Raw genomic sequence first — 26,115 nt, 5'->3', positions numbered from 1 at the left:
CTGCTCTGACCTGCCCTAACAGGTAAACCTCTAAGAAGAATGAAGGCCCCTCCTGCAGTCTGGAGTGTGGATGGAATTTTTCCACTGTAATTCATGTTGCTGTAATATTGTGATGTATGTGTGAAGAAGAGTATGCATGCATGTAAACATTACGGTCACCGCCTCGCACGACATCAAGGGCAGTGGGCGGCTCTAGCCTCTGGCTGAGGGTCTGGTTTCGTTCTGCAGAAGGTGGCAGTGCCAGCAGAGCTAACAGTATCCAAATATAGCATCATTCCCCCTTGGAAGACCTGCTAGATTTATTCAGGTTGATTATAGAAGGTGAAATATGAAAAGATGGGAGAAGTAACAAAGGCGAGAGGGGTAGCAGGCACAGTGCGACTGAAAGCATCTATCACTGTGGGTGGACACAGGAGGCTAAGGACTGTGCAATGCATGGACATCAGTGGCTGGAACACTTAACAAAAGTGATAGCGTAACCTTGATTAGACCTTCTTGCTGCCCTCCTACATTAATCGCACAAGGAAAAGATCAACCATAGCATAAAACAAGATGGCAGTCGCCCGTGGACTCCTGTACACCAGCATCTGTACACTGTTTTCTAAACAGGAGTCTTATCAACCACAGAAATATAATTTTATTACCTGGGTTAGGAAAAAGTCCCTTTTGAACTGCGTTGATTCCCATTCCTGATGAAGACCTTGGAAACTCAATCTTAGAGCCGAAATGTATCAACACTGTACGCATCTATTAATTACCACCACTACTAATCGTTTAGCTCTACTGACTGTATCTATCAGCAGTTGTGTGGCACATCAAATTACATACAATGAAAATGTATATTTGTGTTGTGATTTAGGTATTTGTTAACACATCTCATACACATAACAAGCTGAGACGAAGTGGAATGTGCAAATAGGGATCTGTTTCATCGACTGAGAGATTTGGTAGACCTCACATCAATCAATAATTGATTTATTCAAATGCGGTAACTAGGAAGGTGGGGTGCACACTTTCTAATGTACATAAATGCAAACTGTGGATTTACGGACGGCTTTAAATTGTGTAGAATGTAACATTGAAGAAGTTCGACTTGAAAGACTAATGCAAATAGCCCTGATGAAGTCAGAGATGACAAAACACGTTTAGCTAGAGCAGATCAACAGGTGACTGAATCAAGAAGATGGAACATCAACAATGACTGGAATTACGGTTTTTGGACTACTTTATGAGAGGAATGATCCAGGATGTTTGGCTCAATCCATAACTGGCTTGTGCTACACAATACATAAACTGATGGTAATGTTTTACAGTGACCTTCCTATACAGCTCATCATTCGAAAAATCGACTGGAATGCTGCCCAGAGTAATTACAAGTGACTTAAATTAAGTTGAACATTCCACCCATCACTTTGTTTTCATTTTCTCAGTGTGATGCCTAAATTGTGTCAAGTATATTACAGACATAGGTGGATTAAGGGCTCATTTGAACCTGCCCTCACAGATGGGGGCCCAACTAGGCCAAAATAGGTCTGGATTTTTTTTTGTGTTCTAGTTCAGAACTGACGTAATCTCGCAGTTTGGGTTGGAGAGTTCCTACTGGAGCAGGACCAAGGTTAATTTGCATATGGTTAGTCCCGGTCTGAAGTATCACAGTGAGCAAAAAATAAGAACAATGGAATGGAATGTGGTTTGGAGTAATTACCAATGGCTGTGATTTATTTAAGCACCCAACCCATCTTTTTTTTTCTTCTCAAATTCACTCAAAGTCCTGCATTTGACCTGTTTAGGCATGCGTGGATTGTCATTAGTAGGTTTGTTCCAATTTCTGAATAAAGACGCACCCACTTGCTCAGTAAGGGTCGCACTCAGATTCTGCACGCTGAGGAGATACTTCATATGACATTGGCGACGAGGATGGCAAAAGGACCCAGGCGAGCACAACACAGTGGCTCAGAATGAGAAGAGACACACACACACCCCCTTGCTCTAGGAATAAGGATTGTCTGTATTCTCACTGGGACTTCTTACAAAGGGGTGGTAGGGGGTATTACATTTAGAGTACAGTGAAAATGGGGCATACCTTATTTCAGCCACTTATGCCTCAACTCTTTTCTTTGCATCCTGGAAAAAAAGGAAACCAGCGGGCACGTCTAGGGCACTGAGCATTTCATCCCCTGCTGAATAGAGCAATGTGTAAATCAGTCATACATCATTCAGCGGTAATGAGGAGGTTCTGCCCGATAATCGAAATGTATATGGATGGTAAAGTGGGTGCTTAGCATGCCCCGTGCATCCCTGGCTACATCCCACAGGTGGGAGAGAAGCTGAAGAAGGGCAGTGAGAGAAGCGAACATGACTGGGATATGAGAGTGCAGGAGCGTCGCTGATGCAAGCAGTGCAGTATAATCTATGGTTTATGCAGTGATGGTGTGTTTAAAGACCAGTGACTGGATCACAGCCAGGCTATATGGTGCCATCAATGTCAGCAACGAAGCAGACACGGAGGAGGGCAGCTCACAGCAGATAAGGCCCAGATTACCTCTGTAGAACTATGCAGCTGGCCCTATTCCCCTGGAGAGACAAAGCAGTGTTCCAGGTGAGACGCGGAGTCGCTACGCAAGCCAGGTGTACAGAATACCAGTCAGTAAAGTGCAGGCCCTGGATACCTTGATGTGCAATCAACATAAGGTACATGTCTGAAAGGATTATGAAGAGCTCTCAGCCAAGGCAAAGGTCATGGCTCAGGGGTATGGCTTGGGTTATTATTTGCAAAACTGCTGGGCCACTGAACTGGCTGCCATCATTACCTGGGACCAGAGGGCTGGAAGCTCCCAGAAGCATGGGACTGGCTCGATTTAATGGAGAATCAAGGTTATGCCAAGTGAGCAAAGAAGGAAAGCAGTGAATGTGATTAAACTCTACCAATGTCACAGTTCATGTCTTCCAGGCTCCAAGGAGGAATCTAAAGTGTGCATTCTAGCTCACATTGGGCTAGCAGCAGGAGAGTCTGCAATCATAGTGACCTTGTCAAGGAGCCCGCTGAGTTGCCGAATACTCCTTCACCCCCCTACACTTCCTGTCATTTTATCTCACTCTTGCAAGTTCTTTTTCATCCCTGTGTTCTCCCTTTGTCATTGTTGCTCTATCTCTCTTCTTTCCCCAATTTTTTTCTTGTCTTTCTGGTTCAAAGTCTGATGATGTGAAATTAATCCCAATCCCCAAAAATAAGTGCCGTGCCCCCACCTGCATAAATTAAGCATTGATTCACACGGTAAGCCGTTGAAACTTGGATCTTCACCCCACCCACAGAAAATACGAACTTGCTCTTGATCAAAAGTGCACAAACAAATATGTGAACTCGCTTGTATGAATAATGGACTCCATTCACCAGAGCCAGGCTTCCAATTATTCTATCAGATGTCTCTTTAAGTCAACTGAGTGGACACTCCAATCTGATCCATTCCATACTCTAGTTAGAGCGGGAAGTCGAATTACAGTTCTCATCAGGCTCCGTTCCAAGCTCATCTCAAAATATGAAATAAACTTGAGTGGTTGCTCTAGCTTTCAAAGGGTAAATACATCAGAAGTAAATGATATTTGATTCAAAGAAGGAGTCAGTGAAAATTGAAACTTCAACAATAACGTTAGGCACAACGCCACCTGCACTCTTCGTACAAGTAGTGGGATTTTACGAGGTTCTCCCCAAAAAGGTTTTTTTTGTGAGAGAACAACCGTGAATTCTTTTGCTGCCCCTTTCTCTCATTGGGCTACTTTTATCAGAAATAATGTTCAGATCTCCTTATTATATTTGATGACTTTTTCTTACTTGCGTCTTGTGTCACTACCAACGTGGGCCCTGATGTGCATGGAATCAGCTTTCGCTTGCTGAGGCAATGGTCTTGTTAGTATCAGTAGACTTGGAAGTCTCTGCCGACATGTTTCCCAGTGCCTCATCCCTCATCCATGCATTGGGAATCTGAAGTCTTGAGGCCAAGCATCCGGTCTTCTGCGTCATCTCCTCGATGGATTCTCTCATACACCTGAGGAGTTGCCAGAAATACTCTCACACATGGAAGCATGTAACTGGGTCAGAGTAAAAGGGAACACTCTACTGTTCCTCTTTACACGAGACACACAAACGGGCACAGTCACATTTAAGAAAGACATCCAACCCAACTAGTACTGATAACCCTGACCCGAGATCCCATTGAGGTTTACCAAATGAAGAATACTGGACTGAAGGCACCATGTGCAGACCAGACTCTTTACTGTTCCATCACCATGAAATTCAGACCCTTGTTCACGTGCAGTGCTATGAAGTAACTAAAAGGAGATTCACAGCACTACACAAAATTTCTAAATAAGTTGAGTTGAGTTGAGTTGAGATAAAATGTATATAGCGCTACTATGCCCGTAGGCGTCAAGGCGCTGGGGATGGGAAAGCTGTGTGAGGGGAGAGCGAGGTGAATTGGTTAATGGTAGGCCTCCCTGAAGAGCCAGGTCTTCAAAGCCTTTCGGAAGAGAGAGTGGGAGATAAGTTCCTTAATCTCAGCCCGGAAAGGTGTTCCAGATTTTAGGAGCACGGGAGCAAAAAGCTCTGTCGCCCCATCTGACTTTGTTGCTTTTAGGTACAGACAAAAGATATTTGTTGGCTGAGCGGCGTGCCCTGCCGGGGACGTAAGGGGTCACCAAGTTGCCTAGCCTGGTATGGTTTTTGGTCAAGTGCCGCAGCTTGGATCAGAACCCATTGTTAAAGATTTCAAGGTCAGCAGCTTAACCTCTAGACTACATCCTATCCTTCCTCCCTCCTTAAGTTTGCTGGTTCACTAGAAGATTTCCTGAGTTATCTGCCGCCGCTTGATAGTCTCTCGTCTATCTTCATCCTTTGGGCATGATACCTCAAGTTTATGACTGGGTACCCTACGAAATACTTATAGAATCGGTTATATAGGGTTATCACGGTGGTTACAGGTCATGATGGAGCCCACCAAGCTCAAGCTTTTGTCACCTTCTTTGCAAATGCTGAGGTAATTGGATAAAAAAACTGATAAACACCTCTGCTGGGCGATGTCAAGAAATGCAACAAAAAAGAGAAGCGAAAGCACAAGAGCAGAGGAGAGCCAATGTGGAACAACTGGGGAAGACAGAGAAAAATACGAGACCAGGACGGGATATCACAGGAGGGTTGGGGTTAATGATTGGGCAACCCAAGTCCTGAAGGGGTGAGATATGGGTAGGGGGCTCCCCGCCTAAAGAAAGGACAAATATGGAGGAGACTGCAAGAGGCAGGGAAAAATGAAGGGAGGGGAACAGAAACAGTGACATGGGTGTGTGTCCCTATGGAAAAAATGAAATTCTCTGAGTTTGACAATGATGGCACTGACTTGATGAGTTAACAGCGCCTTGATATACACTCCCTCGGACTCAAGGTACAGGGAAAAGATGCAGAATTGAATTCTCAACCTCTTCTTCTGTCTGGAGACTAATCACACTCTATTTCTGTATTCCCATGTGTATCTTCATCGCTGACCTTTGTTATGTTGTGTGCTGCATCCACCATGTTCTCCAGCCGTTCTTTGAGCATCCCATGTACTCACCTCTTGGCCGTCTGTTCCGGGATGGACATTCTGGTTTCTAGCTGAGCTGCTCTTAAATTGTAAAAATATTGCTTTTAAGCAAGCCTTCACTCTAGGTGCCAGGCAGCTCAAAACATGATGGAGGGAAAGTGGTGGAACAAGGACAAAGTCAACTCAGAACCCAGCGGCTTCACTGCAGATGCATTCATGGAGATGTGGCTATCTACTGATTTATTTCACTGCATAATTAGACCACAGTGAAAGGCCGGAGATTACAAGTTTTCTTTTAAAAGTCTCCTCGACTTTCTTATGTAAATAGTTGACTAGTCGAGGCTTAGCTCCACGGGGTGGTGCGAAGGTCAATCCAGATGCACGATACCACAATCATTAAACACAACAGCAGAGCCGATGTTCAGTAGTTCATTAATGGTAATACTAGCCGTCTCCCACTTGTGGTTAGGGACTCCACGGCCTTTAGGACAACGTAGCTGGGATCCTTTTGGTGATAACCAGATTGACTCCTTGAGAGACCTTCTTGAGAATATTGTTGGCTCGGGTGGCTCAGCCTGAGGCAACAAACTTTTAATTGGGAAACATTTTAAATAATGGTCTTCAAAGCAACAATGAAGGAGCTGTGCTCGACCAGATTCTGGGCCTTTTTACATCCTTGTGGGGTCAGGTGGTCCCTAATGTGGCTCAGGGCTCTCCTTTCAGGACCCAGGTACAAGGCTTGGAATGGTCCATGTTCACGCAATTGAAATCAAATGTTAGAAATTGTCCATGGTTTGCAAAAAAGGTACCTTCATTAAAAAAATAAAAAAATAAACAGGTTATACAGTGGTGCATGGCTCTGAGTCTATTAGGCAGAGTCTCCACTTCTGGGCGGCTCACCTGCATTTTGTCCTTGTTGCAGCTCGCAACCGTCTGTAGCGGGGTCCCTCAAGGGCTAAGGCACCGTGCGTGCTTCCTCTGGTCTTCTTGGGTGTCTCCGCTCAGACAGAGCTCATGCTCCAAGAACAGCAACAGAACCACAGAGAGCTTCAAGACTGATCCAAGCCTAGGAACTGACACACGACTCAAGTCCAATGAAGCCAAACAGTCCAGAAAGGTGCAGGTAAGTGGAGATTTTCCAAATGCTGGAGTGGGCCTCTAGCTGATGACATCCAGCTGTTGGTGAGGACGTTACCAGCGTTCATACCTGTCCAGCACCTGGAAGCCAAGCGCTGGCTTGATCTGGACTCAGTAAGTATTCCAACTCATAGCCGGACAACAGAAAAACATCCCACTGTGAGGAGATTTCTTCCTGGTGCTTGACAGATTTTACTGTCTCTCTCCAAGTTGAGGTTTCTTGATGGGAAAGGTTGTGTATTGCGCAATTCCTGAGAGCGAGTGGATCGGCTGGGAGATTTGCCCCAGGCAAAGTAACAAAGTGATCTCTCTGAGGCCAGGAGGAGTCATGTCAACTTGTGCCACAAGAGAAGCTCACATATGAGATGCTCTCTGTAGAGAGGGAATCATTGCCTTTGCTCACATACACAACAACCAAGTTGTCACACACACAGTTCTGCTGCACATGGGTACACTTTAACCCTTAGCCTCAGAATCCCACATCACTCGGGATGAAGGGACTGTGTTCCCATTACAGACTGGAACTGGACTTTTTATGGGAGGATCTTTGAACCTTGCCCTCAGTGTGTAGCCATGCTCTGCCTTTAAACATTAGCATAACAGTATCCTCACAGTAGTGGGATCACAAGTAGATGCCCCCCATCAACAATACTTGGAGTGGGTGTCTGGGTACCATTTTCTCCAGAGGAAATGGAGGGTAACTCTCCAGCATCAAATACAAATTGGTACCGTGGTGTCCAACAGCTGCCGCCTCACCCCCTTTAATGCAGCAGCAGCATCTCCCTGGGTCAGGAAGGATAAAGGGGACATGGCAGACCAGTGGGAGAGGCGGTCACTCCTTCAAGAAGGCCATCACGCCCCAGCCAAATCTGTCAATGACAGCCTTTTTGCAGACTGCATGGATATGACGAGCACTTCCTTCCCCCTGCACATCCTTTCTCCTTTCCTCCCACCCTTTCTTCCTTCCTTCTTCCCTCCCTTCTTTTGTTTTCGACAATGCTTGCCTATGACACCCATAATCATAAAGTACTGCAGTTTTAATTGCAGGCCTCCATTTTCTCATTTCAATACATTAAACTGTTCTGTTTGCTCGACTTGTCGCTGGAATCCTACAGAATGCCTCGCTGGCATCTGGCAGCGCTGAGCAGTTTCTGAAGAAACTGTGGGACAAGCTGTCTGCACAAGCTGACACGCAAAAAACACACATAAGGTTTCTTCCCAATAATTACCAAAATCAGGACCCTTTGCACTGGTCCGTGTTCTGCAGAGAAGCATTTAGACTTGGGACTAACTTCCTATTGTTGGCTCAGAAGACAGCGGTTTTGATTGGCAGAAAGATTGAAGGAACTTGCAAAGTTGTGCACTGAAGGAGTGTGCACTGAAGGAGTCTCGTGTACATTCCCACCCTGGGGCCCAACCGGAAAACGAGCCGGAGGGACACCCACAGGGAAAGGCTCCTGCTTGAAACAGCTCTGAAGGACCCAGAGGAATGGAGAGGGTTGTAGTACCGGCCCCGTGCGCCAAAGTACACAGAGACAAGCAGGATGCAGGAGCCGTGTGCACAAACCTGTCTTGCTGGTTGCAGGCCCAGGGGTTACCTTCTTTAGCTTGAATCGTTAGAGCCTGCGGTGTACAGATCGTGTCATATGCAGATGACACACAACTCCTGTTTTCCTTTGGCCCTGATCCTGACAAGGTGAAGAGTAAATTCACAAACTGCATGTTGGAAATGGTGTCTGGATGAGGAACACCTATCTCCATTTGAACAGCGACAAGACAGAGGTCATGCTTTTGGTAAGGCTTCCGAGATATGGTCAGCTGGCTGGTGGCCCGCAAATCTTGGTATAGCTCCTACACCTAAGCAGGTAGTAAAAACTCTGGACATGAGGCTGGATCAACATCTCTTCATCAAAGATGTGGAGAGGTGTGGTACAGCGGCCAGGGTAGATGACTTCGGAGCACAAGGTTCACGGTTCGATCCCCGACTCCGGCTGCAGCTCAGCCCAGCACCATGTGTCTCTGGGCAATAGCTCACTTAATTTCCACGACGGCCCCCAGCGCCTTGAGACCCGTAAGGGCGAGTAGTGTGCACTTTACAAATACGGATTTTTAACTTTTAACCCGTTGCATGCGTCGGCCGGCTGCCGGCTGTCCGATGTCACGGTGGGTGTGTGCGGAGGATGTCCGGGGGCTGTCCGAACCACGCCCACTCATAAATCACCCACAGCGCTGCAAAATTCGCGCCGCGGTCAGCGGTTTAAAGATCACGTCAGCTTCACCTGTGGCATATGTTTTGCTACTTTGAGGCTTCTAAAAAACAAAACCCTGCTCCGATACCGCTAGGAAGACTCTGGTCCCGGCTCTTACCACAAGTCATTTGGACTATGGGAACGCTTTGCTGACCTCAGTAAATGATACGCTGCTGTCAAAACTGCAGGTGGTTCAGAATCCCACCGCGCGACTAATCCGTAACCTTCCTTCGCGCTCGCCGCCTTCTCCGCTCCTCAGAGAGCTTCATTGGCTGCCTATTAGGACGCGTGTTATTTTTAAATGTTGTTGTTTGACACACAAAGCCCTCTTTAAGGCGCAGCCAGCTTATCTGTCATCCCTATTAAATCCTTATCTCCCTTCTAGATAATTGAGCTCGTCGGACAAAGCGTTTTTAGTGATTCCTAGCCTCCACACCTCAAGATATGGAGGCGGATCGTCCCCTACACTGCCCCCTACTGTTGGAACAAACTTCCTTTTGGCCTTCGTTCCTGCCCTGACTTCACTTCCTTCAAGAAGGGGCTTAAGACCTGGCTATTTTAGATTATCTCCTTTTCTCTTGGGCAGATCAGCGCCGAGAGGCTCCTTTGGGAGCGATTCACGCGCGATACCAAATGACCAAATAAATTAAATAATTACCAAGCTCTTCAATGACTTCACATCTAAAGCAATTAATCCGCATCAAGATAAAAAAAATCACTGCATCTGCCCCAGAGATTAAACGAGCAGTAGTCCACTGCGGTCCAGGGGCTATGTTATGTTATGTTATTAGTTTTTATATCGCGCACAGCTGCCCCAGCGAAGGGGCGTCCTGGCGCTATGCATCTAATATAGGGGTTTAGTGGACCATGCACCCAACACAGGGGCTTAGTGGACCATGCATCCAACACAGAGGCCTAGCGGACCATGCATCCAATTAAGGGGCTTAGTGGACCATGCATCCAACACAGGGGCCTAGCGGACCATGCATCCAGTACAGGGGCCTAGCGGACCATGCATCCAACACAGGGGCTTAGTGGACCATGCTTCCAACACAGAGGCATAGCAGACCATGCATTCAATAAAGGAGCTTAGAGGACCCCAAAAAAAAAAAAACAAGCGGATATTAATAAATAAATAAGAAGAACATTTCAAAAACGTAAAAAAAAACGCTCTACAATGCCTCAAAACGCTGAAGGAAAAGAGCACGTCATAATAGAAGTCCGTTATCAGTTTTGATAGACGTGTTTTGACGCTTGTTTCCGTGGTCGGTGGAAGAAAGGGCTGATGGTGAAAGACGTACAGGGGTAAGATATAAATCAAAACTTTGTAAATTAGGGTATTAATTAAGCGCATTATGAAAAAAATAAAAATATAATGTAAGGGAATCTGTTTATTATTGTTTAAAACATCGATCTTTTCCTTCGTACTGCATGTAGCCTATCAGTATCATTATGTAAATGTAAATGGGACGTCAGATGTTTCGTAACGTTATGATTGCGGAGTAAAAACATGCGTTGTCAAATGCTGCGTGCAAAAGACACATGCGAAGTAAAATTCGCGTGGTAAAGGCATGCGTGGAACTTGAAATCGTTGAATAATCATATATTCCTTTGAATCCTGTACTTAATTAAGACATAATGCACTTTTTGTGTTATAAATGCCACGCAAATGTCTCTATACTTGGCAGACTTAAAATTAATCGAGGGGGTAGAGCCTCTTAGGGCATGATTTATGAGTCTAAAGTTACCACCACTAACTTTACACCTGTTGATGCAGATCTCGGCCACTTGGTGGCGAGCTCCCTATGGGAAAGTATAGGGAAAATTAAAGTTAATTTTTTTTAAATACAACTATTTTAATGTCCAATATAAATGTTCAATAACGTAAAATATTTAGCATTAACATAGATCTAATAAAATAGAATGCTACAACACATTCGCGTATCAATATATCTAGCAATCTAGTTCAAATAGCAAACGTATTTATTGATGCCATTTAACATTAATTCATATGGGGTGTTTTTTATCCCCGGCCGCCATTGTTTTCTGTGGGAGTGGCGCTACCTGTGAGTGGCTGTGTGCTTTGCGATCTTTAGATGGTGACCTGCAGTTCCGAGGGTGCGGGAGATCCGCGCGTGCACAACAAGGCTTCCCAGAATAAAACAAGATGCCCCCCTGATTCCTATTCAGCCCCCCCCCCCCCGGAGCCCCTTGCACGAGAGTCTATCACCGGTAGCCAACGCTTTAAGTGGGATGAAAATAACTGGGGGTCTCTCAAAGGGGCGTGGTCAATGCAATTAAGGATGTGGCTTAAAAATACATAAGCTAAAAATCTGTGCTTAGAACAGTGTGCCGCCCGACTTGTATTTTGCTGTTTCTGTCACTGCACCCAGCAATATGATTCATCAAGTAACATCATACCTACAACAAGTCAAGACTATTGGCTTTGTCAATGGTTGTTAGTTACATAAGATAAATAAGCAGCAACTATGGCTTGTATATAATATTGAAAAAGCTTCCACTTAAAGCCCTGGTGACACCACAACAATGTTGCTGCTCCTGCGTTTCAAAAACAGAAGGGAAATCCAGAGAGAAAGTGACTCCCTTTAAAGGATTTCCCTTCCCCTACAACGCTCACCTGCCACGACGTCATGCCGTAACTTCTCCACTAGTGAGAAGTGAACAGTGTGAGCAGCGCACATCGATGTGCCTGCTGTCACTGCAGTCCGGAAAAAAAACAGACAACCTGTCCCAGGGCACAAAACAGAGCCCGATAGAGACCCGTTTCGAGGCCCCCTTTAAAAAACTGCCGGTGCTCAGCACTGGTGAGACCCGGCCCAATTAAAGCCCTGCCGGTGGCGCACCAGCTGCAGAAGGGTTCCACCACGTGAGCCTGCAAACGTCATCTCGTGCTTGCACTTGGCAGCTTTGGGCCTTCTTAAAAGGGTGAACTATTGAGGATCAGTAACTGCTTGGGCTGACCGATGCTGAGGTGGCCTTGATAAGCAGCGCCCTGAAGCTGTCTTGCCTGTTGTGTAACCGTTTGGAAGTGTACAGTTAATCAAACAATGGGGTGAATGCACCCGCAGAGAAAACTTGTGCAACCATCTGGCCAGTCTGGAGGTCATGGTGGGGCTGAATTGGCCTTTCATTCTTATGGGGTTATGTTACTTTGAGTAACTCTGTAGTGCTTTATGTCATGCTAATTTCAGCATTATGCTTGTAGAGACAGAACAGAGGACCAAGGAGAGAGAAAAGAAGGGGGCGAGAAAGAAGGAATGTGGATTGCACCTCTTGGAAGGAGGGTCTTCACAAGAATAATAGCACCTTACCGAGCAGAGGGATGTACGTTTACGGGACAATCCCTGGACAGTCAAGGGTTAAGTGCCTAACACAGAAATAAGCTGCTGTCATTGTGAAGCACCACAATGTCCATCTGTCCATCCTGTCCCATGAAGGTGAGAAGGCATGTCAGTGAGCGCTCACGGGTCCTGGCTGAGCCTCTCCTCAGTGACACACTCACTGATTCTTCCCTCTGGATGTCCCAGTGGCAAACCTATATCTCAAGGCACAGTTATCACAAAATATAGCACACTATATACAGTCAGCACCTGACTCCATTCATTCGGACTCGAGTCTGGTGGCGCAGTGGACTAATGCATGCACTGCAGGGGCCCGTGTTCGACTTCATGGGCACAGGTTCAAATCCCAGCGGGTCAACTCAGCCTTTCATCCTTCTGAGGTCCATAAAATGAGTAAGACAGAGTGTGGTAACAATAAACATCTGTTATTCAGCACCAACATACCCTACTGGGTGAACGTGCGCTTTACAAAACACGCTATGTTATGTTATGGTTTTCAAGAGCTTCCCAATAGAACATCACTGCTTTAATTGCCCACCTACTTGAGTGCTCCCCAATATATCTTAGTTTCTTTTTAACAGAGTTTTATATATTGCAAACTTGACCCGAAGGTATCAGGTATCAGAGCACTTTATATGAGCACCAGTTACATTACATGAGGACACATTCATTGTTGTAAGGCACGGGGAGATTAACCGCTTAGCTGGGGAGGCGGGCCGTGCGGCGCTCCCGTACTCATGACGGAACCGCTCCGTCACGGCCCTCGGGTGAACTGTGCTTAGGACGGAACGGTTCCGTCACGGCCCCGCCCGCTCTTTAGAATGTCAGCGCAGGCGCGGAATTTGCGCCGCACAGGCGCGGGGGCCGTGACAGAATCGTTCCATCACCAGCACAGCCCACCCGGTTCCGTCACGAGCACACAAAGGGTTAAGTGATTTGCCCAGAATCACAGGATGTTCAGCGTTGTTGCCGGGACTCGAACCCAGTTCCCCAGATTCGAGGACCACCGCCCTAGCCATTAGGCCAACTCCTCTTCCCTGTTACTACAGTGGCACCACACTGTGTCAATATCTCTTCACAGGCTGGAGCACCTCTCTGATCTTCACACAACCAACGAGCTCTCCACATAGAGGTCACCCCAAACAACACCTTCCCACTCCAAGCAAGAATTGAAATAGAAGTTTAGTGCACTCTATAATTGGAACCTATAGACAATATATATGTCTACCTTAAATTTGGTGAGATATATTCAACCGGTGCAACCATTCTTCATTAGCGAGGTTGCCCTGCTTGAGGTCTCTTGTGTGGCTCAGGGCCGGTCCTAGGATTTTCGGGGCCCTGGGCAAAAGGGAATGTGGGAGGCCCCTGAAATCTACATAAATGACACCTTCTGATCTCGGAGAAGCTGCTTTGTACAGACTCCACTTGGGCCGCAGCTCCTCTTCTCAGCCACCCCAAGCAACTCTTGTACAGCCCATTTCGAACTGAAGGTGTGAGAATTGCTTGGGGGCGGAGTGAAACCTGTGTGGGCTAAAGTGTTGACAATGGGTGCCCTGCCGAGTCTCTGAACTGGCTGCCTGAGAGGTGTACCCTCCCCTAGGCCTTCCCCACACCATCCCTTAGAGGCCCCAGGATGGGGGGCCCTCCCATGAGCTCGTTTCTGAAGCATTTCTTTCACTCTGATTGGCAGACATACACTGGGGTGTTAATTGCCATTGTGGAGGGCCCCATCCTGGCAGGCAGAGTGCCAGGCCCTGGGCAGCGGCCCACACTGCCCATGCCTAGCGCCGGCCCTGGTGTGGCTCTCGCAAAATGTGTTCCACTTAAATGTGAGAGCTATACCATTCTCAAATCACGTCATTACATGTTTTTAACCCAGCCGAGGACCCCACGAAAGTAGTCCTAGGGGACCTGAAGACTATTTTAATATTTAAAAAAACTGTATCGCACAGAATATAAGTCAAAGAGCCCCCCCTTCCCATCTGTGAAAGGACAGGTGTTGAGCCCGTCTTGGCACAGTAGACGACTGGACGTGAATTCGTGAATGGAGCGTGCCACACAGTGATGTGGGGGTGAGGGTTCTAGATAAAAAACAAGGGCAGTTTCCCCATTTGGACTGAAAAAAGATTAAAAAAAAGGAGAGCTGATGTACTTCAGAGGTACCTCACTTATTTATATGAATCTATGATTAGTCTCAGGAAAATGACCCTCCAAAAATTTACCACTCACTCTTCTTTTTATATGGTACATTGGGCACGCGCCATCTTGTTTGCGCCTCGCACTGCTCCGCCCACAAGGACATGGGTCGTGCTCCCATCTACTTCTGTTGTTCTCTCACCTGGTCCTTGAGGCACCTCATAAATAATGAGCAGCTGGCACTGGCCTGTTGGACAAAGGATGCCCTCTCTGGATGGCAGATTGCCACACTAAACGCCCATGAAGTGAGATGTCATTCCCTGTTAGAAAGAGTAGATGTAGTTTATCTCAGGTTCTCAATTTTTTTTTTTTAACATTCGATTTTTTTGTCCCTGGCTGTCATTGTCCTTTTCTTTTCCTAAATCTTTCTTCTGTCTTCCTTACTACTCTTTACTTTTGTGTCTGTTTTTCTCTTGCTATGTTTCTTCCTTTTGTCCTTAATCATTTGTCTTTCTTCCTCTCCAATTTTCTCCTCTTTCCTCTCTTCCTCTCTCCTCCTTTCCTTTCTCTTTCACTATCTCACTCAAAAAGTTAGGGGGAAACCCACTCCAAGGATGCCAGGTCTAGGACTCATGTTGAACATTCTAAATTGATAAAGCAGTTTTTTTAAACAATTCTGCTGACACATCATGGTCCTCATGACCACTAATGTTAGCTTGTCTGATGTGGTCACTATTACAACACCGATAATATTTGCTGGGATGTTTTTTTTATCAAACATAAGTAGCTCTTATTACAGAAAAGGCTGGAGACCCTTGAGTTAGACGCTTGATACAGGATTATCCTTCTAACATAGTAGACACTACATGATGGACACAAATCTAAGATATAACCGGATATGTATATTTTGGTCATTCTATAGGAGCTGGTCAGCATCCTAATAGTAGGAAAATTGACTTATTACATTTTTCTTTGGTTTAAAAAAAGTCTATGCTAAATCCCCTCATGTACTGGTCTCAGGGGTACATACCTAAAAGAGGCCTCTGTAACCAAAGTGGACCCTGATGACTATTGAAAATGTTAAGTCCTGCGATAAAGAAGAGTAAATATTGGACAAGTGAGGAATAAAATAAAACAGGAAGAGCCATCAGGCAACCAAGGACAGAATGACATCATAGGAAGTGACATCACTGAAGCTAACATATAACTCAAGGATTCATTTGGTAGTCTGTAAGCAGCTACAATCCATTTTAGGCACCCCCATATACTGAGCAGGGTGTTTCCATTATGTACCTGGGGCACAGATGTGATATAGCAGATGGACAGCCAAGGCATGCTCAGCTCACCGACAGTCATCAGGGGTCAAATCGAACCTAGGGTGCCTAATCAAATTCTCAAATGTCCAACTGAGGCCTACAATGAACATTGCGAGTCAATTTGCAGCCTTGAATACCCAGGCGCAGCCATCTCCCCCAAAGGGTCAGTAACCATAGACCCACGGACAGACAGACATATATCCAAGTACAGAGTCAAATGCTTTGACACAAACTCCCAAGAGAGTAGCCGGAAAAATAAAATACCCCATACATTGTCCCATATTGCAATTGGCTATGAGTGAGTGTGCCGATGGGTGAGCCCAGCAGTCGTTCAGGTTATTGCTCCCTCTGAGGGAATTCTGAAATGTCTTTCCTTCTCTCCGCCTTTCTTTCAGCCTTTTTCTTCCTTTCTGTCATTCATTCTTTCCTTTTTTGTGTTTTCCACCCTTTCATCCATCTTTCATTCCCATGCCCCTTCTTTCATCCACCCTTCCTTCTGTCCATCCCTCTTCCTGTCTTTTTCTTTCCTTTATTCCTTTCTCCATACGTCCATTCTTCAGCTCTTCCTTTGCTCTGTCCATCCATTCAAACATCTATCCAGATTTCCTTTTATCTTTAAATCAAGTAACTGATACTTCATCAATTCACCCTTCTCTGCATCCATCCACTCTACTCTCCATTCGCCCACTTTTCTCTCAGTTCAACCATCATCCACCCGCCTCTACCTCCATCCACCTTGCCATGTGTTGCAATAAAGTTAACATAATATTTATCAAGACACCTTGTCAGCAGAAGGATCCACCCAAAGGAATGACTGGGGGTAGGGTGTGGGCTAATGTGCTTGCTTCAGAGAGCTGAGTGCACTGTGTATGTTTCACATGTCAGAAGAATGACTCATCCTTGTAGGCTAATAAAATGAGCGCCACCGAGTGAAGCCACAATCAAATCTGTTATCACAGCACATACGAAGCAGCATGGTGACATAATGCTATTTATATACCCAGCTATTATAATTATTTTTAATAAGGAAAGAGACCACGTGTTTCTCAAAATATACAGTCTGCAGAGGAAAGAATGAGGATTCGATATTTCAAAACGCTCTTTGAAAATCTTATCTTTCACCATGATTGATTCAGACTCCATCCAGGGCTGAGAAAGCCCTCCTCTGGCAGTGTCTTCTTAAGGACTCTTGGGGGCCCGGGCAAGACATTCTTGAGGCTCATGTTTGCAATAACTTTTAATTTTATCACTCATTTTCTGCTAATGTCAACCAAACTTTCAAAAATGAGTGCCACTCAAAAACAGTTGAAATATGCCCTGTCCGTGTAAGGATGAAAAAGCATACTGTATTGCAATAAGTTAAATCCAATAAAAAATGTTTAGGAAAAAGAAGAGAAATATGCCTTCCCAGGGCCCCAACATCCTTACAATGACCCTGGGAAGGAGAGAAAGATGTAGAGGATGGCAGAGATAAGAGAGATTTGCCTACAGAAATAAATAGAGGTAAGATTGATGGGGCCCCTTGGAAGGTGGGGGCCCTGGGCAATTGCCCACTTTGTCCATGCCTTAAAAATTCTCTGTCCTCAGAACCACATTATTAGCTAGCTGGAGCGGTAAACCTGGAGATACCGCTCCCAGCAACTCTGAATGAGCCGGTGTCCCCACACCCAACACTGCCAAATGCAGGAAGGGGGACATGATAATTTTTCCGGGCAAATTTTGCACCTGGTAAAACCATCCGCAGGTCCACTGGCATATTCACCCGCTCATAAAAGGTGAAAACTGTCTGTAGTAAAGTTCTGGGTCTGCATGTTATTTTCCTCCCTGGAGACATTAGCTTCTAAGGCCCGGGTTCAGGTGAGGAGGGTTCATCCCTAATCATTAATATCAGATCTGTAGTAAATCCCCTGAATTGGGGGCACTTCACAAAGTGACTCCTACTGGTAAAGACCAGCCTATCGACCTAAAAATTAGCATTTGAAAACAACGCCTGAAAAAACACAGCAAACATAAGAGACGTTTTTATAGAAAAAGGGGAAGAAGAAATGTCCATAGCATCGATACAAAGTATAATCTGACGAGAATAATAATAATAATAATTATTGAACAGCAACTTAAGAGCAGAAAGAGTAGGTCTGTGGCTAGATATATAAGGGATACAGTACACCCTGCTGAACATTATAATGATAATTGCAAGTCACCAAGGAGATCCAGAACTATATAGAGGAATGCAGCCGAAGGCTGAGTTCCTTGATAAGGTTATGGATCTCCGAGGTGACTTGCAATATCCTTATCATGTACACCAGGGGGTACTTTATACCCTATAATACATGCTCACACATCACCTTTCCCACAAACCACTTAAAACCTTGATGCATGGCTCTTTCACATGTAAGAGCAAAGATGTTTGCAAACATGAAGAATACAAATAAAACCTCTAGTGCAAAATTAAACAAATCAAAAACCTGTTAGTTATTTGTTGCAAACAGATATTAGAAACAGTTTCATAGAAGACAGTTAAAAAAAAGCTGCACAAGCTTGAAAAATGTAGAAACATGTAGAAAGATTCTATCTTTTCTCTATTTAACATGCAACAACTAAACATGTTCTCTCTGCTTGTCATTTTTTATAGAAAAAGGGGAAGAAGAAATGTCCATAGCATCGATAAAAAGTATAATCTGACGCAAATAATAATAATAATAATTATTGAACAGCAACTTAAGAGCAGAAAGAGTAGGTCTGTGGCTAGATATATAAGGGATAAAGTACACCCTGCTGAACATTATTATGATAATTGCAAGTCACTAAGGAGATCCAGAACTATATAGAGGAATGCAGCCGAAGGCTGAGTTCCTTGATAAGGTTATGGATCTCCGAGGTGACTTGCAATATCCTTATCATGTACACCAGGGGGTACTTTATACCCTATAATACATGCTCACACATCACCTTTCCCACAAACCACTTAAAACCTTGATGCATGGCTCTTTCACATGTAAGAGCAAAGATGTTTGCAAACATGAAGAATACAAATAAAACCTCTAGTGCAAAATTAAACACATCAAAAACCTGTTAGTTATTTGTTGCAAACAGATATTAGAAACAGTTTCATAGAAGTCAGTTAAAAAAAAAGCTGCACAAGCTTGAAAAATGTAGAAACATGTAGAAAGATTCTATCTTTTCTCTATTTAACATGCAAAAACTAAACATGTTCTCTCTGCTTGTCATTGTAAGCTAAAAAATAGAGCAGAAAACTGAAAAGCAACTCTGCTTCAATTATGCTCAGTGGCCTGACCTGCCTTTCACCTTGGCTGCTGGCAATAGGCATTGTGACATCAGAACTCGACTGCAAGAACTTATAATCAGTGGCAGCTCCTCCGCTAAGGCACAAGAGCGTTGCCCCACTGCTATTTCATCAGTGCAAACAATAAAAATAAAATGATAATAACAGGACTTTATTTTCATTTTATTTTTCCATGCAGGACTTGGAGCCAGGTTGGGGCGCAGCTGGGCTCCGTGACCAGAGCACAGCGAGGAGTGTTCTGCACTCTAAGTGCGCAAGATGGTTTGGCCGGCCGGCCAATCTCTCATGCGCACTTAGCATGCTCTCCACGGGGCTTCATTGCACAGCCCCATCTAGAACATGCCCAGGCTCCCAGGCACTGCCTGAGTAGCCAAACAGGCCGCTCAGAGCAATGACGACGCTGCTCATACAGTGTCTTGATTGGCTGGGAGAGTATGGGAGCCTGGGTGCTTCCGGTGCTTTCCAGCAGAGGAAGAGGATGGAGAAGAGGCAATGTGGCATTGAAGGTGAAGGTAAGTTTCTTTTTTTTGTATCCATTACCATCACCCCTGTTCTGAGGCAGCCACCACTGCTTATAATAGTCAAGTTCTGATGTCTTTTCTTTATAATTGGTGACTGGATGCGTCACAAGTCGCCAATTATATAAGGGATAAAATACCCTCTGCAGTATATTATAAGGATATTGCAAGTCACCGCGGAGTTCCATAACCATATAGTGGAAGCATAAAAATAAAACCTCTAGTGCAAAATGAAACACATCAAAAACCTGTTCGATATTTGACGCAAACATATATTAGAAACAGTTTATACAAGGCACATTAAAAAAATAGCTGCAGTAGCTTGGAACATGTAGAAACATGCAGAACAATTATAGGTTTTCTCTAACTAAGGAGTGTAAAAAATAAACATACTCTCTGTTGGTCCTTGTAAACTATTAAAATGGAGCAGAAGAAGGAAAAGTAATGCTCGTTTGTTGCTTTAAACAGCTGCTTTAATTATGCTCTGTGACTTGATTTGCCTTGCACTTCGGCTGGAGGCAGAGGGCATTGTGACATCAGAATGCCACTGTAATAACCTTATAATAGACAAGTTCTAACATTCTTAATTAATTGATGACTTGGCGCGTCACAAGCCGATTTTAAAGAAATTAGCGACTGTCATTTATATACAGGGATTACAAAATGCTAGGTATTAAAGACAGATATATTCTATTTAAGAGTTCGGTAAGGGTGAATGAAATTACAATTCTGTCAACTAAGTTTTGCAAAGTGATAAACTTTATGGCTTTAAAAGGTCTGAAGTTTGTCACCATACTTCATCTTCATTAGCGCTTAGATGCCTCTTTGGTTTTATGTGCTTTATTAATTCCAGATTCAAATCCAAATGGTATAAATGGAAATTGAAAGAAAAGATGCAAATGTTCCACATTTCAGAGATCTCAAGTTGTTCACTGCCAGTTGTTGGATGCTCAGCACTTTTCTCTCATATCATTCCACATTTAAATTCTATTTTGTCATTAAACAGCCGGAACTACAATTCCCATCAGGCAACATGATGTTTGCTAAAGATCCAGGACTAGCTGTCCACATCACATGTGCTATGAAGCAACTTGACTTTGTCAAGAGCCCTTTCTAGAGAAAAAGGGGCATAGTCGCAGGCACGCTGTTCAACATTAAACCAATATCAGTTATTATCTATGATACACATGCTGTGCAAGTAGCAAAGCAACACGTTGACTTGACATTTGTACATTAAAAACAGAGTATTGTCAAAGAGGCTATAAAACAGGCTAGTTCAGAGTAGGTCCATGACCTCAAGCTGCATGACACAATTTCAGGATAACAGTCAACTATGTAAATTATGTCCTTTTCGATTAATTCTACGAAAATTTATCTCAAGTGTCTATGCTGAAACGTCCTGGTCTAGAGAACATTTTAACCAAAGGGCAGCAAACAGAAAATGTAGGAAATTCTATGAATTCAAACAGCATGGAAATTCATGACCAGGGACAAATCGAATTGAGAAATAGACTAAGGGCCTGATTAAGAGTATGGCGCGGTGACGGTACGACCACCGTCACACTGCGGGCCTGCCTGCAGTATTACGAGTGTGGCCGTCAGACCATCACGAGACCGCCGGCTCTGCCGGGATCAAGGATCCCGTTGCAAACGGCACAAATATTCTGGCGGAGTTGCTGCTGGCACTGGCAAGCGTATTGTGTATTGCTTTTTTACTGCCGTTTTCATGGTGGTAAGCCCACCATAAAAAGTGTGGCGGATAGGCAACTAAGAGGCGCACTGACGGATTTGTGCCTGGGGGTGAATCCGTGGGGGCACATGTTGTGCCACCCTGTAATTGCATCCCAGGTCCTGCAGAGTGTGGCATGCATGCCACCCCATGCAGGATCGTGCTGCAGGCGCAGTCAGGGCAGCGGGCTGCATGTTAGGCTCTCCTATGAGCCTAACTGCCCGCTGACGTGAAACTGGCGCAGTACTTCCCGCCTGACCCACATTAAACTTGTAAATCTGGCGGGCGGGCACACCACGGCTTAGGAGGTCCTCCAGCGGGCGGCGCGGTGCCAGTGCTGCCGGAGGGCCACCAGTCATTATAAGGCCCATGCTCTTTTAAATTGATTTTATGTTAACTGTCATTTAAGACTAGTTCAAATACCTATGAATTAAAAAACAGAGCCCTTCCAGGACTACTAATAGCAAACAATTAAATAAAGTAATCCTCAAAATGAAAATACCGGCAAAAACGGAAGTTTGTAGTCAAGCTTTAAGAAATCTACTGATTGTAGAAAGAATGAATTTCAACGTAAAGCTTTAGTTTCCATATTTTACAATATGACATTACATGCCACCTTTGAGGGGTGTCCAATGTACGACCAGTCCATGCCAGATTTTGAGGATAACCATGGATATGGAAATTAGCAACATTTAGATCCATTGTCTGTAAATGTATCCTACGGTAAACCTTAGGTATATCTTGAACATGTATTATGCACACAACTCTCCTGGACCAAGATGGACACACAAAGATTTCCTAAAGTCATTTCTACAAACAAATCAACTTTGGATGCCCAGATGATAATGAGACAATCACGCTCCTCCCCTTTGTATGCTTTGTGACCTCATACATGGAAACTTGTACAAGTAACAGTTACTCCATCGCGTGAAATTCTGGTGCAAAAAAATACAGCAAACGTGCCAACAAAGAATGTTAAATAAAAAATGTAGCACAAGGCCATTTGCAAAAATCGACTAGAAAGTTCTTGACTTGACTGGCTTTAGAGATATTTGTACCGTGTGTTTACTGTTTACTAAAAACAGTGGTTTAATGATGGATTGAGGTTCTTGTAAAGAGGTATCACATCTCTGGGTGAAAGTTTAGCTAAATCATAGAAATCTTGCAAAATTCACGTGTTTGAGAAATTTCCCAAAAATTGCAAAATAATATGGCTTTGAAAACATATGTAATTTTCTTCCATGGATCACCGATTCAAGCAGAAAACACTCGTGGAGACAGTAAATCACACCAAGAAGATATTTTACCCTCAAAGCAAGCCCCAGATTGTATGTTGTCTGACTTTTAAATAGGAGCTGTGCCCCCGCGTTCAATTTTCACGTAAGATACTGGCAAGTGCGTCTTTGTAATTATAAATTTTCATGAAAATTTGTGATCTCGCACGTCCTTAATGTATATGAAAGATGCTCAAGGAAGCGAAAGCAAATTATATTTTACAAAGCCTGGGGTACTTTTAATTTAGGAAAATGATCCAAAATGCTGCCTCACATGATCTAATCAGAAGTGGAAAGAGCAAGTAATCTCTGCACTATAATCGTAAACATAATTACAAACATCAGCCCTACCGAATGCGTCACTTGAACCCTGACATCATTGGAATCCAGCGTGGAGTCCACTGAATCCCGAGGCCTTCTCTCGGAATTTATAAGGCCAGCTTTGTTTTTCTTGCCTTTCAAAGGTATGGACATGAACTCTTTCCCTGTCATCTTGAGATCACCCATGTGGTGACTGTCGCCGTTCTTCTCCTGTAGAAGAAAAAAAAAAGATCAATTTTAAGGAGGTCACCTGATGTTGGCCAATCTATTTGTGTCATGTTTGTAGTACATTGTTCATCAAAAGAGAGGGATGAGGAATTCTTGTCCCGTTCAGTTCCCCAAGGACAATATCTTGATAATCAATGAGAAAAGGACACTTGTATCTACAAAAACCATTGGTTCTCTTTGACAACCCTCATAGACGCTGAAGATTGTAAGGATGCGGTATATTTGTTTTTCCGCCCCTCATCTAGCGTCATCGCATAGTCATTGGGTGGTCAAAGGTATAGTATGCCTGCCTCACCCGAGGCACCTCTGGAGAATGTAGAAGTGTCCAGAGATCAAATGACACCTCCAGAGGGATGGTGTCCAAAGGCCAAACTAAGAGGGTAAATGTAAAAAACAGTTGTTCACCAAAACGACAACTTTATTAGAAAAGGTGAGTACTGTTAACTAAAATAACTGGGTATATTCGATAATCGTGTAACTGGATTATCATATATGACATTGGTAAAAAGTCGACATGTTTCAGCTCCTGATGGCCCAGCCGGGTCTACAGAGCTTTCGTCAGGACAAATACAAAGGGGGGGGTTACTTACACAACTTGTGCAGTATTCATGTGCTTACAGGCAATCACAGATTCATATTCCTGATTGCTGGGAGAATTCCTCCTCTTCAGGGCGCATAGAGTCGCTATTAATCGTGGTCTGGGCCACGTGAAAGTCCAGAAATTTCCTGTGCTGACTCTGCCCCTGGAAGCCAAGAGGCTCAGTGAGTTAAACACTCACCGCTGACATCTGCAGGTGACGAATTTGAACCTCGGCAAACCCAAATCAGCCATAGATCCTTCTGAGGTAGGTAAATTCAGTATCATTAAATTGGTGCATGGACACACATTGATTACTCTATTTTCTTTAGACACTGTCACCAGGGACTGCCAAAATATGTGGCCAAGAATGTTCATAATCTTAAATAGCCATCACTTTGAAAACTTGTTCTGTGCAACAACAAAAAAACCTAATTATTGATTGCTGTGCAGCATTCTTTCAGAGGACTGCCTTTTACATGTAAAACCCCTTCTACATTAGTCGGCAGTCTTCAAGTACTCTGAATCTCTGCTCTCACTTTGGGTCTGATTCACAAAAGGTTTGCTGTGACTTACACGTATAGTAGTCCTGGCTTATTTCTGCAATTAAGGAGTAATCCAGGAGTACTACAAGAGTAAATTGCGCACACCTACATTAGAACATCGAGTACTCCACTGAACACAATGGAGTGCTTCGGGATTCCAATGGCTGGTGGAAGCCCGGAGCATCAACATTCTAATGATTGCTCACAACAACAGCTGTGAACAAGGGCATCACAAATCCAGAGGGGTTTCAACCCCGTGGGCTGTGTGAAGCCTTTGTTTTACAGATTAGAACATTCTGCTCTCTAGTGCAGAATGTTCTAATAGCCTTAGCGCCCCCGTAGCTGGCTCTACTAGCCATTAAAGGCCCGCTCCCTTGTTAAAGTACCTCACTAAACACTGGAGCGGGCCTTTAATGGCCGGTAGAGCCCGCTACGGCGGGCTCTAAGGCTATAGAAAAAGATTTAATAATCTTACCCAGTGCATCTGTACACCATCAAAGACAGATATTTCTCTCCCAAAGCTTTCTCTATAAGGAACATTTTACAATATGGATTTCTGCAACAATGGAAAACTTTAGTCCCAACTTAGAAAGCATGTCTTAAATCTACACCTGTAAAAGTACTCCTGCATGTTGGTACAAATATATGATGTTTTCCTAATCACAGCTTTCTAGGTGTACTAAGGTAATGTCATGTGATATTTGTAGTGTTGCTATAGGCCTAATGCATAATTAGACTCAAAGTGCAATTACACATTGATAAAGGCAGCCTGACTAAGCAACTGCACATTTTATTTCTGTTTTACTCATGGAGGAACCCCTTACCCTACATTCCCACCACATTTGGTTGGAATTGAGCCTGACGATGGCTGTTGGAAAGCCTCCGAACACCATCTAATAGGCTCCTTTGTGTTGGAAAGAGCTGGATTAAATCCCTTCCAGGGTAGAGCAGGGGAACATATCCTTCATCCAGACACTTATACATCCACTCATTCTTCAATATGTCAAACATATTTAAACTTTACAGAAACACACAGTCACTGGATGATGTCATCAGTGATGTCATTTGAGATGTCATCAGTGATGTCATCAGTGATGTCATTTGAGATGTCATCAGTGATGTCATCAGTGATGTCACTGATCATGTAATGAATGATGTAATATGTGACATCATCAGCAGTGGATTGCGGGTGCGCGAAATATATAGTTAGTGCAACTAACTATATATGGAATTTCATTGGTTTTGTATGATTAAAATATTCACCTAACTATATATGGTCTCAAACCTATGGTTTTTTCATTGAATTTTCAAGGTTTTGTAAATGCAAATACCTAACTATATATGGTCTCAAACCTATGGTTTTTTCTGTGAATTTCAAAGGTTTTTTGAATGCTAATTCCTAACTATATAAGGCCCGAAACCTATGGTTTTTTCAGTGAATTTGCAAGGTTTTTTAAATGCTAATTCTATTAGCGGATAACGTTTTAATATATTCAAACGTTTTTTTAATGCTAATTCCTAACTATATAAGGCCTGAAACCTATGGTTTTTTCAGTGAATTTCAAAGGTTTTTTAAATGCTAATTCCTAACTATATAAGGCCTGAAACCTATGTTTTTTTTAGTGAATTCGCAAGGATTTTTAAATAATAATTCTTAACTATATAAGGCCTGAAACCTATGGTTTTTTCAGTAAATTTCAAAGGTTTTTTAAATGCTAATTCCTAACAATATAAGGCCTGAAACCTATGTTTTTTTCTTTGAATTTCAAAGGTTTGTTAAATGCTAATTCCATTAGCGGATAACGTTTAAATGTATTAATATCCTAGTGGGACCACCTGAGCAGCCCTA

General features: G+C 43.9%; 1 protein-coding gene across 3 annotated transcripts in view; it reads right to left on the bottom strand.

Moving 5' to 3' along the window:
- Positions 1–26,115, bottom strand: part of LOC144754271 (G-protein-signaling modulator 1-like) — a 764,693-nt gene that overhangs the window by 169,222 nt on the left and 569,356 nt on the right. For all 3 annotated transcript variants that reach the window (XM_078641901.1, XM_078641898.1, XM_078641900.1), the window contains exon 11: positions 22,947–23,126. In XM_078641901.1, the coding sequence (XP_078498027.1) occupies positions 22,947–23,126 (180 nt within the window). The remainder of the gene's footprint in view (positions 1–22,946; positions 23,127–26,115) is intronic.

The sequence above is a fragment of the Lissotriton helveticus genome, chromosome 5_1, assembly GCF_964261635.1.
Source record: "Lissotriton helveticus chromosome 5_1, aLisHel1.1, whole genome shotgun sequence".
NCBI classification, from domain to species: domain Eukaryota; kingdom Metazoa; phylum Chordata; class Amphibia; order Caudata; family Salamandridae; genus Lissotriton; species Lissotriton helveticus.
Note: the sequence above shows the minus strand (reverse complement) of the source record. Positions and strands in the feature narration are given on the sequence as shown.